General features: G+C 52.4%; 1 protein-coding gene and 1 pseudogene across 1 annotated transcript; one reads left to right on the plus strand and one right to left on the minus strand.

The window, feature by feature from the left end:
• Nucleotides 1-845: 845 nt before the first annotated feature.
• On the minus strand, nt 846-1,856 carry LOC128845198 (40S ribosomal protein S16-like; annotated as a pseudogene).
• Nucleotides 1,857-2,045: 189 nt separating this feature from the next.
• Nucleotides 2,046-12,363, plus strand: LOC128845149 (endonuclease domain-containing 1 protein-like). The gene is made up of 2 exons (XM_054043513.1): nt 2,046-2,390; nt 8,948-12,363. The coding sequence occupies exons 1-2, from the start codon at nt 2,088-2,090 to the stop codon at nt 10,262-10,264; spliced, it is 1,620 nt and encodes a 539-aa protein (XP_053899488.1). The 5' UTR covers nt 2,046-2,087; the 3' UTR covers nt 10,265-12,363.
• Nucleotides 12,364-13,662: the final 1,299 nt, after the last annotated feature.

The raw sequence follows: 13,662 nt of genomic DNA on the forward strand, positions 1-13,662 counted from the left end.
GCGCCCCAGCTCTTGAACTTCTGAAGATTGACCTGGGGCTCTGGCATGAGCTGGCACCTGGTCTGCCAGTGTCACAGGGTGGCCAAAGAGCCACATGAAAACTTCCCATGTGCAGCCTACAAGTGTCACCTGACAGCCCAGACCTAGAACTGCTCTGAACCATGCACTGGAAACTGGGCTGTAAGCATCCTGAAAGGGCCTGGTAGGACAGACACTCCTGGGATGGGAAATTGTTGTTGGCATCTCTGGATAGCGCTTGTGGGTTCGAACTGCCTGTGGTTGCTGGTGAAAGGGGCTTTGCTCAGTTTGGTCTGGAAGGGGGAAGACTGAGGTGTGACAAATGTGGGAATATTGGTCATATTTTATGGGTTCCTGTGCATGTCTGTGGGCTTTGCACAGCTCTGTACTGAGTGTGAAGGGAAGGGACAAGGGGTGTGACACACGCAGCCACCTGGTTGGAGAGCAGAGCTGTTAACATGCAGAGTGCACACGTGAATGGAGGAGCGGGGGAGACAAAGGAATTCCCATTGGCCGGGACATTCACACCTAGCTACCAAGGACCAGGAGGAAGGAGATCCCCCCACCGCTCTGCAGGGAAGCCCAGCAAAGACCCCTAGCAGGAGGACAAAGGGGGAGGGGTTAAGTGCTGAGCTCACAGACACATGGAGCTCGCCCCTGGGACTGACAGACAAAGGCACCGGGACAGACAGCGAGAGCAGAGATCGTTCCTATGGCAGCCTGGCCCCAGGGAGCCCTGGCATTGGCCAGGATGTGCTCTGGCTTAACCTTAACCATGGCTTCTCTCTGCTAATCTCAGGCTTCCCCGTGCTGGGTCCCAGGTGACCAATAAACCCGGCTGTGTTGGGAAAGGGCTGCCGGGTGTCCCTGCAAATGCCGGCTGAGGTGCACTGGGCCTGCAGGGTGGGCAGGTCTCTGTCCAGGAGCTCAGTCGGGCTCAGATGGACTTTTTTTTTTTAACTTTTCCTCATATTTATTGCAAGATACAAGGGTAAAGAACAATTTTAACGGTAAGACTTCTGGTAGCATGCACGAGCAACAGGTCCACCAAACTTCTTGGACTTGCAACGACGAGGATCTGCAACCAGTAAGGTCCCATCATACTGGATTAAGATGTCCTTGATTTCCTTCTTGGAAGCTTCGTCAACATACTTCTGTTAATAAGCCACCAATGCTTTGGAAATAGCTTGACGAATTGCGTAGATTTGTGCTACATGGCCACCACCCTTAACACGGACTCGGATGTCAACACCAGCAAAGTGTTCCTTGCCCAGGAGGAGAACAGTTCAAGCAGTTTATACTGCAGGGTTCTAGGCTCAATCATTTCCAGGGGTCTCCATTCACTTTAATGAGACCATTTCCTCTTTTGCAGTGAGCAACAGCAGTAGCTGTTTTCTTCCTCCTGAAGAACTGGACGCTCTGCGGGGCCCCTTGGCTGGCATGGCTCCTCCTTCCCGTGGACTTGCCGGGCAGAGCTCACGGTGTGAAGCTGGAGGGCTGGAGCCCAAAGGCTCAGGCCAGGAGGCAGTGAGGCCACATCACCCATCCTGAAGGACGAGTGGGACCCCTTGGGGTCTGGCCCATTGACATGGGGATCCTCCAAGGGACTGTTTAAAAGCTGGTGGTAGCACCGATCCTGTGGCTCCGTGACACCCCGTGTCTAAGGAACTCTTCTTCGGCCACTGCACCACTCTGCTCCTCTCTTGGACGTCTCCCGTTGCTTAAAACTCTTTGATTTGCCGCCCCACAATGAGCAAGGCTGGTCCCATGATCCATTTCTACCCCTCTTGCACAAATCTCACCAGCCGTATCCTGGGCAGGCGGACAGAGCCCAGCATCCCCTGGGTGCATGTTAATGTTGGCTCCAAAAATTGGCATGATCACATTTCACCTTGATCTGCGAACAGACGACGCAGGCCTGGGAGGGGCTGAGTCACTGTGTTTACTTGGACAGCCCCCAGCAGGAGGCCTGCAATGAACTAGAATCAGGCGCAGCTCCCAGGATCCTATAAATAGGAGGGGACCTAGCAGGGGTCGGACAGATTGCAGGCGCCCAGCACCCAGCGCTGATGTCTCACCGAACCATGGACTGGCTGATGCTCCTCGGGTGTGTCTCACTGTGGGCGGGGCTGACGCTGGCTGAAGTGGGGTCATTCAGTGGCTGCACAGAATATTTCTACCAAGGAGCTGAGCCACGTGGCTTTGCCACGGCCAACACGGCCGAGATCTGCCAGAGGTACAACAATCGGTACCACTTTGCGACCCTCTATGACAGGCCCAACCGGATCCCGCGCTGGTCGGCGTACACCCTGGGTAATGCTGCCTGCTCAGGGCAGCCCCGGAAGAGGAGCCAGTGGTTTGTGGAGCCCCAGGTCAGTCCCAGCGCTCTGCGTGATGCACTCCAGGGGTCGGAATCCCTCAGGCAGCCTGTGAATAAAGGGGTGCAAGGGGGAGGGGAAGGAGAAGGAAAGGGGGAGGGGTCACTCCTCAAGAGAGAAATTGAAAGTGACACAGAGCTGCAGTGCACAGGGGAGTAGAAGAGTACAGTGAGATCCTGGAGGAGGGAGGCACAGCGGGGATGATGTCCCAGGGGAGGCAGCGGGAGGGGGTGAGATCCATGGGGAGGGAGGGAGATTTTGGAGGAGGGAGGGATCTGGGGGAAGAGTGGGGGAAGGGTAGCGTGTTAGCTCACTCGTTAGACATAGGATGATATCCAGGTGTGCCGGATCCCACACTTCTCCCCAAGCACCGGAGCAGGGCTGACATGGAATGAGCCCCCTAGGTACGTCGCTGGAGAACCCCACTCTGCTGAGAATGGTCAGCAGCGCATCTGCCACGGACTCTCAGCCTCGCTGGAGGACAGAGCCGCCGCCTTGGGGTACCGGGTGACGAAATCTGCCACCCCCAGAATGCATTTCTTCCCTGCCTGGGTTGTCTTGCTGAGGGGCCTAACCATTTCCATAGCCAGCTCTCTGTTGGGCCGGGGTGAGGGCTCGCAGGGCTGCGTTGCCTTTGTCCCGGGCCGTCCCCACCCTCGGGCAGGGGTCGCAGGACCTGTAGCGCTGCTGGACTGAGTCCAAGTCTCCAGGCCAGTAGGAGTTCGGCAGCAGCCTTTGATTGTTGTGCAGGATCCCCTGGAGAGAGGAGGTCATGGGCCAGGTATAATGGCCCGCGGCGGTACCTCTGGGGGACCTCCAGCTGCCTCCTCACCCCCCAAGAGTTGATTGCCTCAGGTGGGACCCCACTCCTGGTAAAGGAATCCTTCCCTACCATCCTCCTTAAGTGGGGGGGGAGCACGTTCCCTGCTGCAACCAGACAGGGCCCTCAGTGTCTCTGAGGAGGGATCCTTCTGCAGCTCCGTCTGAAATTCAACTGCTGGGGCAGGGAGTGTGAACCATCCCTCCCCTCCTCGCTGACGGGGACTGGAGTCACAGCACCGCTGGCCTGTGCCTCAGTTTCCCCACACCACAGTCTCAGCCTCAGCCCCATCCAGTTCTGCCCCAGGAAGCACAATTCCCCCAAGTCGGAGGTGACAGTTCGCTAGCCCCCAGTGTGATGGTCTCCGGCCATGGTCAGGGCTGGGTGACGCTCTGTGGCTCTGGCCCCTGGTAAGGCCCAGGGTGCTCTGGGCACCATCCGGCCAGTCATCCAGATAATTTCCCATCAGCACGTCTGCTGGTAACTGATCATAGAATCACAGGACTGGAAGGGACCTCCAGAGGTCATCTAGTCCAGTCCCCTGCACTCACGGCAGGACCAGCACCATCTAGACCATCCCTGACAGGTGTGTGTCCAACCTGCTCTTAAAAAGCTCCAATGATGGAGATTCCACAACCTCCCCCGGCAATTTAGCCCAGTGCTTAATCACCCTGACAGGAAGTTTTTCCTAATGTCCAACCTGAACCTCCCTTGCTGCAATGTAAGCCCATTGCTTCTTGTCCTATCCTCAGAGGTTAAGCACAACAATTTTTCTCCCTCCTCCTTGTAACAACCTTTTACGTACTTGAAAACTGTTATCATGTCCTGCCTCAGTCTTCTCTTTTCCAGTAAACAAACCCAGTTCTTTCAATCTTCCCTCATAGCTCATGTTTTCTAGTCCTTTAATCATTTTTGTTGCTCTTCTCTGGACTTTCTCCAATTTATCCACATCCTTCGTGAAATGTGGTGCCCAGAACTGGACACGATACTCCAGTTGAGGCCTAATCAGCACGGAGTAGAGTGGAAGAATTACTTCTCATGTCTTGCTTACAACACTCCTGCTAATACATCCCAGAATGATGTTCGCTTTTTTTGCAACTACACTGTTGACCCATATTTCGCTTGTTGTCCACTATGAAACCTCCGCCCCCCACTTTTTTTTGGCAGTACTCCCTCCTGGGTAGTCATTTCCCATTCTGTATGTGTGTGACTGATCGTTCCTTCCTAAGTGGAGTACTTTGTATTTGTCCTTATTGAATTTCATCCTATTTACTTCAGACCATTTCTCCAGTTTGTCCAGATCATTTTGAATTTTCATCCTATCCTCCAAAGCACTTGCAACCCCTCCCAGCTTGGTATAATTCGCAAACTTTATAAGTGTACTCTCTATGCCATTATGTAAATCATTGATGAATATATTGGACAGAAACACGATTGCAAAAAAAGCAAACACCATTCTGGGCTGTATTAGTTGCAGTGTTGTAAGCACTGGAATGGGTTCCCTAGGGAGGTGGTGGAATCTCCTTCCTTAGAGGTTTTTAAGATCAGGCTTGACAAAGCCCTGGCTGGGATGATTTAGTTGGGGATTGGTCCTGCTTTGAGCAGGGGGTTGGACTAGATACCTCCTGAAGTCCCTTCCAACCCTGAGATTCTATGAATCTATGATTCTACTTTTTCAGATGGCTTAACAAACACTTCTTGTCTTCGTCATTTAAGGCGTTAATATACGTGCCCTAATTAGTCAACTTCTGAACTGAAGTCTTTGCTTCTTCCAGTATGTTTTCAGTGGATCTCTCGCTGATTGATCCAAGTGTAGCTTCCATTGCTGGACCGAGATCTACTACTGTTGTAGCAGACGTCTGGGTGGCCTTGTTTAATGGCCCAAGGGGTTTCAACAACAGACTTACAAGAAAGAATGGCAATTGTGTTCTCTGAACTTAGTAGCAAAAGTAATCCACCAGCCTCACTTAGATCCGTCCCATCTCGGTAGATACTTTCCAAAGCCAATAATCATGGTTGCAGTAATTTTAAGGCAACAGCCAAGGATCGCTCATGAGAAAGCCAGTGGATTTTCCCAGGTTGGACTAATTTGAACTTCAGTCCCAGTGTAACTTCTATATTTTCCAAGATATTCAGTCTTTTTAGACTCTTGTTGAAAAAGAGTATAATGAAGACATTAGATTTGTAGCTTTCTGAATGCCTTTTGAAGATTCTGCAGCTCGTACTAGTGCTAGTTGGAGTAGATAGCCTCTGCAATGTGTATAGGAGAGATTAGGGTTACACTTTTCTCTGAGCAAAGCTTGTACTCCACCATGTCTTCCAGAGAAGTTTGCAGCTCCATCAAATGCACAAGCAGCCATCTGTTTGGGGTTCACCTGACAAGCATTTAACTCTTCTAAGATGTGGGTTGTCACAGATGCAGCCGATGTGTCTTCTATAACCTGAACATCTGGAAATTCACCTACTAACCTACCACTGATATCAAGATAACGTACACAGTGACTAGTACTTGACACCCATTTGCATCGGTGCATTCATCAGCCATGTATGCAAATTTTTTAAATGTGGTGAGAGAGTTCTTTACTTTTTCAACTGCTGAGTCTTTCACTGTTGCACCGCATGCTTCTAACCAGTCAGTTGAGTTTCTTGCAGAAAAAGAGTGAGCATTTGCTGGTCTTGTTCGGAACCAGTGTTCAACTTCAGGATTAACAAGTGACAATGCACTTAACATTGGCCTCCAGTTTGTAGTGTGTGGTATCTCTCGTTAAAATAGAAAGTTTGATGTGACATCTATGTTTGTTTGTATAAACTGTGTTGTGTCTCCAGCATTCTTAACAGCCTCATTAAGTACTTCTAAAATTGGCTTTGACAGTAGGGTGACCAGATGTCCTGATTTTATAGGGACAGTCCCGATTTGTGGGTCTTTTTCTTATACAGGCTCCTATTACCCCCCATCCCCTGTCCCGATTTTTCACACTTGCTGTCTGGTCACCCTATTTGACAGTGACTGGCTTATAAGGCTTTCTGCATGTCGGTGCAGTCCAGAGGCTGGGTGTTTTGCAGCCTTTTCACATAGTTTGTCGGCATTGGCTTTGCTGATCAGTCTGGCAAACCAAACTTCTCCACTTTTACTATATAAATCCATGGTACGCTTACATCTTGAATACTGTATGTAGTCCCAGTTGCCCCATCTCAAAAAAGATATGTTGGAGTTGGAAAGGGTACAGAGAAGGGCAACTAAAATGATTAGGTGTATGGAACAGCTTCCATATGAGGAGAGATTAGAAAGACCTGGGGGACTTTCCAGCTTGGAAAAGAGACGACTAATGGGGGATGTGATAGAGGTCTATAAAATCTTGACTGGTGTGAAGAAAGTGAAAAGCTCCCTCATATAACTCAAGAACTAGGGGTCACCCAAATCCAATGAAATGAATAGGCTGCAGGTTTAAAACAAACAAAAGGAAGTATTTCTTCACACAACGCACAGTCAATCTGTGGAATTCTTTGCCAGGGGATGTTGTGAAGGCCAAAACTAGAACTAGATAAGTTTCTGGAGGATATGTCCATCAATGGCTTTTTGCCAGGACGGGAAGGGATGCAACACCATGCTCTGACAGCCTGTTTGCCCGAAGCTGGGGGTGGACAACAGGGGACGGATCACTCAATAATTTGCCCTGTTCTGTTCATTCCCTTTGAAGCACCTGGCACTGGCCACTGTGGAAAGAGAGAGTACTGGGCTAGATGGACCTTTGGTCTGACCTAATAATACACCGTTTTTATGTAAAAATTAATTATAATATAATAAAAATGTTTAGTACAGAAACTCCCAACACCAGCCAAAATCGATCACTTGGACAACACAGCTCTGTCTGCTGGATACCTAAGCAGAGTAGGTGAGTTCACGTAAATACAGTCTGGTCCTGAAGCCTTTCCCCTATCCCGGCTCATCATTAGCTGTCAGCGGAGAACTCATTCAGACCTTGCTTACAAATCATAATTTTAAATGATAATATTGGCCAACGTTGCCGAAACGAATGTGCCAACATTGTCAGAAAAAACAACAGCTGTGTGAGGAAGCTAGTCTGTGTTCACACTTTTCAAACCTATTCTACTTTTTCAGATACATGTATTTGATCATACATTGTATATGTTTTTACAGTGTGTATTTTAATGTTTCAATTTCAATTCAAATGTCCAACCAATGACTATATTGGCAACGCTGCGCGTAACTAATTGATCACGGGGGGAGGGGAGCTTGGGAAAATTTCGGGGGGTGTACAGCTCCTTGTGGGGGTGTAAGGAAGGCCCAGTTTCACTGGATTAAGTCTCCTGCCGCACCTCAGTAGGTTAGATCAGACGGAGAGAAGCGGCAGCGGCTAGGCATTGGGATGCCTGTGCCTCTAAGAACCCAGCCCTGGGAAGCCCATGCTGAGATGCACAGTACTGTGGGAGGGGAATAAAACAGCCCCTCTGCGCCACTCACACTATTTTTGCAAACATGGGTGTCTCAGTGCCACTGGGGTAACTGCTGCCTCCTGTGCCCCCGCCTGGGCCGGGTTTTGCCCTTGGTCACCCTCTGACAGTGCCTCACCCCGAGGAGAACCAAGCTCCTTCGCCCCCCATACCTAATTTTGCCCTTCAGCCCCTACCCTAACCCTGCCTCCAGCTGCTTGACCCCCCGCTCCCTGGGCCGGTCATTCTCCGCCCCCTACTCAGACCCTGGCCACCCTCTCCTCCGATTTGCCCCCTTTGCCCCTTTTTAGCCCCTGTCAAAAGCAGTCAGCAGAAACGTATACCATTTAAGGGCAGGGTGAAGGGCAGTGGCTTCAGCAGATATTACTGAGCATGCTCAGTTCGTGTGAGCATGCTCCGTGCACACTAAGTAGCACATTCCTACAGAGAGCAGGTTCCTACACTACACACTGGCATGGGCTGCCCTTCTGCATGGGGAATGGGGGTGTGGGACACCCTGCTGCATGGGGAATGGGGGCGTGGGACACCCTGCTGCATGGGGAATGGGGGCGTGGGACACCCTGGCATGGGGAATGGGGGCGTGGGACACCCTGGCATGGGCTGCCCTTCTGCATGGGGAATGGGGGTGTGGGACACCCTGCTGCATGGGGAATGGGGGCGTGGGACACCCTGATGCATGGGGAATGGGGGCGTGGGACACCCTGGCATGGGCTGCCCTTCTGCATGGGGAATGGGAGCGTGGGACACCCTGCTGCATGGGGAATGGGGGCGTGGGACACCCTGGCATGGGCTGCCCTTCTGCATGGGGAATGGGGGTGTGGGACACCCTGGCATGGGGAATGGGGGCGTGGGACACCCTGGCATGGGCTGCCCTTCTGCATGGGGAATGGGGGCGTGGGACACCTCGCTGCATGGGGAATGGGGGCGTGGGACACCCTGCTGCATGGTGAATGGGGGCGTGGGACACCCCGCTGCATGGGGAATGGGGGCGTGGGACACCCTGCTGTAAGGGGAATGGGTGCAGTGGGGTGAGATCCTGGGGGTGGGAGGGGCAGGAGGTGATGTTCCAGGAGGAAAGGGGGGAGAGGCATGGTAAGGGGGGATCCTGGGGCATGGAGGGAAGGAAGGAAGACCCCAGGGAGGGAGGGACAGGGGTGAGATCCTGGGGGACAGGAGGGTCCAGGGTGTGTGTGAGAACCCACGAGAGGCAGGGGAAGCCCAAACAAAGCCAAGATGTTCTGACCTTGTGTGTCCCCAGCTGGCTCATCCGGATGAGTCCCCAGAAATGACGACGGAGGCTGACTCAACACTGACCCTGGACGAGCGGAGATCCAGCCAGGCCATCAATGAGGATTATGAAGACCCGTCATACGACCGGGGGCACCTGAACCCAAACACCTTCCAGTGTAATGACAGCCGCATGGCCACCTTCACCCTCACCAACGCTGCCCCCATGGACCCTTGCTTCAACCGGATCCACTGGTACAAACTGGAGAAAACCCTCAAGACACAGCTAACTATGCGCTGCAGAAGTGTGGGAGGCACCCCCTACCTGGTGACAGGAGCAGTTCCCAGTGACCGTGAGAAAAGCCCCATAGAGGGGGAGGACAAGAAAGGGGACCGTAACCGGCCATACAACCGGGTCTCGGTGCCCAGCCACATCTGGACAGCTGTTTGCTGCGACCATAGGGACAACAACCGCAAATTCTCCTTCGCCTTCATAGGAGAGAACCAGGAGGCATCTAGTCTTCAAATCATCCCCGTGGAGCAGCTAAACGCAGAGCTATCGCGTTTGTACAAGACTTCTGCGCCAGTCGAGGTCTTTGCAGATGACTTCGGCTCCGAGAGCCAGAAAGGCCAAGAGGTTTTATCAGCAATAAAGAAAGCCTTGTACAATAGCTTCCAGAACTTGCTAACAGACCCTTACTCCCAGCTAGTGAAGAGGCGTAAACTGGACAGGGCAACCACCCAGGGGATGACAAGCAAGAACCTGGATCAGAACAACGTGCAGCTGACGAGGTTCTTGATGGATATTTCCAGCCTGGCAGACGGGCATAGCCAGTTTGAGAAGACGTACGAACAGGACGACCTGGCCCCTGCTGTGGCTAGAGTGGCAAGAGCTTCTGGGACTTCGGACCCAGTCTGCCCCTTCGACGAGCTGAACTTTGGTGTAACATCCACAGGGTGGAGCTGTGTTAAGGAGACCAGCTGTGCGTGTCAAGGATACAAATACAGCTGGTGTTACACGTCTGACAAGAATGACTGGGATTACTGCTGTACAGAGGAGTGCACAGTGAATCCAGAGTCTAAACGATACGAGTGCCCACGAGGAGATGGTTCCACCACACAATGCTCACCCCACGGTTACTCCATGCAGACCATCTCTGGGACGGCCTGTCAGTCTGACCATCCATGTGGCCTTTATGGGAAAAGATACTTCTGGTGCTATACAGATGATAAAAAAAAATGGGACTACTGCTGCTCCCCCCAGCACTATTGTGGGAACCACGGCTATGGCTACCAGTGGTGTTACATCCAGGACCCAGAGAAGTCCTGGCAGTACTGCACCCCGTGACAGTCCCACTGGGGAGGGAAGGGGCAAGCGGGTGCTTGTCTGACTCCTCCACACCAAAGCAGAGAAGAAATGAATCAGCTGCCTTCATGTATTAGTGCAATAGGCCCCGCCCCTCGGCTGCAGCTACTCCACCCACTTCCTCCATCTGTCTCTTTAGATTTTAAAATGTCATAAAAAACAATCTCCCTCCCACCCAGGATTTTAGACAGCACCTTCAAGCCATTTCCACAGGAGAGTCTCTTCCACCGGCTGCCCTGGGTTCAAAGGTCTCCATGTAACAGGACGGGGCTCCATTTTTAAAGCCAACTACAGACTTTGGATTCCCGACTTCAGACACATTAAAGAAGGCTGCTTTGTGCAAAATGCTGAGCACCTGGCCTCTCCGAAACAGGCCACCGTAGGGGGGACATTTTTAAACGTGCCTCAGGAGTTTAGGAGCACAAGTCTCATTAGAAGTCACTGGAAGTGGTGCTCCTAAATCTCCTAGGTGGTTTGAAATTCATCCCCTTAAGCTTCTCATATTGTGCACCCAAAACACAGACATCTAAGCTTTGTCATTATAATTGGTTGGGGGAAAAAGACAGTGAAGTCAATGATGGCATCATTCAGATGGTTTTTAAAAGTCCTTTTGTGCAGGAATTTTCCACAGATTTTTTTTTTTAATCAAAATTGGTTCAAATTTTAAGCAGTGAGGGAATTAGCCATTGGAGCAACGTACTGGGAATGTGATGGATTTTCTGTCACTTCAGGTCTTTAAATCAGGCTAGGATATCATGGTAAAAGCTCTGTTCTCATTCAACAACCCGGTATTGGCCTCAGTGCAGGAACCACTAGGTGAGGTTCTGTGGCTTGTGTGGAACAGGAGCTCAGACATGATGGTTAGAAAGGTCCCTCCTGGCTCATTGATGTACGATAATTTATCAATCGGATCCGCTTTTACCAAGATACTCTTGAGTAACTGGGGCCTGCAGATCACGTGCTGGGATGTGGCGTGGGTGGCAGTTCAGAAAACGTTGCAATAACCTGTAACAGTGACGATTGATAGGAGGGTTACGAGAAGGGCTCAGAAAGACAGGATTCGTCCAAACAAAAATGCAACCCCAGCACTGTATTAGGATCATGATTGATAAACCAAGGGAGGACAGACCCAGGAATCAATTGACCAAACATGGGGTGTCAGGAATCAGGATAATTAGTGAACGAACTAATGAGGGGATTCTCCATTCCCCCTCCCCCACACATCCTTTTTAGAGCTTCAAAAGGAGACTTTGGGGACCAGGAAGTGTGGAGTGGACTCCTGGGGGAAAGGCCAGCAGGCCTCTGGTTTGCTCCAGAGACTCTGTCCTTCATCGGCGAGCCTGGATCACCAGGACATCCAGGCCAGCACCCTGGCGAGGACACTCACTGGGCGCCATCACTGCTGGACCAGCAAACACCCTGCCTGATAGAGGTGAGCTCCTGCTCTGTCTGCCCTCCCCTCACGTATCTCTTTCCCTTCTCCACTCTCTTCCTCCTCTCCTATCTCTCTCTCTGCTGTTCCCCGGACCCTGCAGCCAGCTGCTTGACGGGCACCAGCACGACAGGAGGCTCTGCCCAGTCGGAGAAGGACCAGGGAAGGAGGGGGCCTAGCCATACCAGCCAGAGGAGGCCCCTGACCAGCGTAGTGAGCCAGGGGCAAGAGCAACGGGTATCATGGCCAATCTGCCAGCCCAGCGCCAAAGCCTACGTCCGTGTGACCAGCCACCTGGTGTCCTGAGAGCATCAACCAAAGCTGTGTTTCCCCCACTCATACCGTGCTGTCTCTTCTCCCCCGTTGTGTCCGTCTGTCTTGTCAAGAGCAGGAACGGGAACCGCCATTCACGGGAATCAGCTCAGAGCCCCGCCACAGAACTAGTCCTTTCGTCCCCAATACAAGGATCGCTCAACAGGACGAGATGCTCCAACCCAGATCCTCGCTCTGAAAAGGGGCTTGCTTAGGCTTCGATTACATTTCTCTTCCGTAACTGCTCCATTTCAGTCCCAGAATGATTTGTGCTTTGTTTTCAATCCTTTTTCTCATGTGTAGCCTAATCAATCAATGATTAAACTGTGGCATGGATTGTCTAGTGTGTTTGTCATGGGGCTGAGCCGCAGGGCCGGCTCTTGGGTTTTTGCTGCCCCAAGCACAAAATATATATATATATATATAGGAGTGCCGCCGCCGAAACAAAAGAAAACAAAGCCGGAGTGCCCCTGCCGAAGGTGCCGGCCCCAAAGGGCTGGAATGCCGCCCCTTGAGCAGTGCCGCCCCAAGCGGGAACCGGCCCTGGGCACAGTTACCACAACATCGTCCAGTGTCGCTCCAGCAAAACCCCCCCAGCAGAACAAGCTCTGGTGGGACAAGCTCAGGGTCTGACTGATCGTCCTCTCGGAGGATGGGTAGGAATTCCCCTCCCCCCAAGTGAGACTGGCAGTGACCTTGGGGGCCGTTTCCCTTCCTCGGCTGAAAGGGATTAGAGACGGCCACTAACAACACCTCACCGGTTCCACCCACTGTCCTGATGGAGGTTCAAATGATGCCCCGTGACAGGGCCGGCTCCAGGGTTTTTGCCACCCCAAGCAGCCAAAAAAAAAAAGCCGTGATCGCGGTCTGCGGCGGCAATTCAGCGGAAGGTCCTTCGCTCCGAGCGGGAGTGAGGGACCGTCCGCTGAAATGCCGCCGAATTACTGGACGTGCCGCCCCTCTCCGGAGCGGCCGCCCCAAGCACCTGCTTGCCAAGCTGGTGCCTAGAGCCGGCTCTGCCCCGTGACTGGCTTTCCCTAGAGAGAAAGAAAATAAATAATGTAACCAAGTACAATTTATACCAGCATGACTAGTCACCTGTTCACATGGGTCTTTCTATCAGGGCGTTTTCACATCACCAGCCCAACTCCATCACTCCCATCCCAACCCCCTGGAACTTTCCTCTCCAGGCCCAATGGCCTTTCAGCCGGCTCCCGAGGCCTCTCTATTGCTTCCGAGGAGTCTGAGAGCTGGGACTGACTTGGCCAGTTGTGCTCTAATGGGAATTCGTCCCTGCCCGACTCTTCCGGCCTCGATGTCCACACCCACGTTCTGTTCCCGCTGCCGAGCTCCCTCTCCCCTAGTAATGTTGTTATTTTAAATGGGTGAGCTGGAAGGTTCTGCAGGGTCACTGCAGCCCACAGCCCGGGTTTCTAACACGCCAACCCCCGTGTTATCCATTGCACCACACGGCCCTTCAGAGTGACTGAGCCAGGTCGGGTTCTCCTGTCTCTCACCCCTAGAAGCCTCAGATTGCCTCAGTGCCTGGCCGGGATCCTGGAGCGGGGAGCTATGCAGAGATCAGGGCCGTCCCTAGCTATTCTGGGGCCCTACGCAGCCCCCCCATGGCAGCGAC

Source organism: Malaclemys terrapin, chromosome 11 (assembly GCF_027887155.1).
Source record: "Malaclemys terrapin pileata isolate rMalTer1 chromosome 11, rMalTer1.hap1, whole genome shotgun sequence".
Classification (NCBI taxonomy): domain Eukaryota; kingdom Metazoa; phylum Chordata; order Testudines; family Emydidae; genus Malaclemys; species Malaclemys terrapin.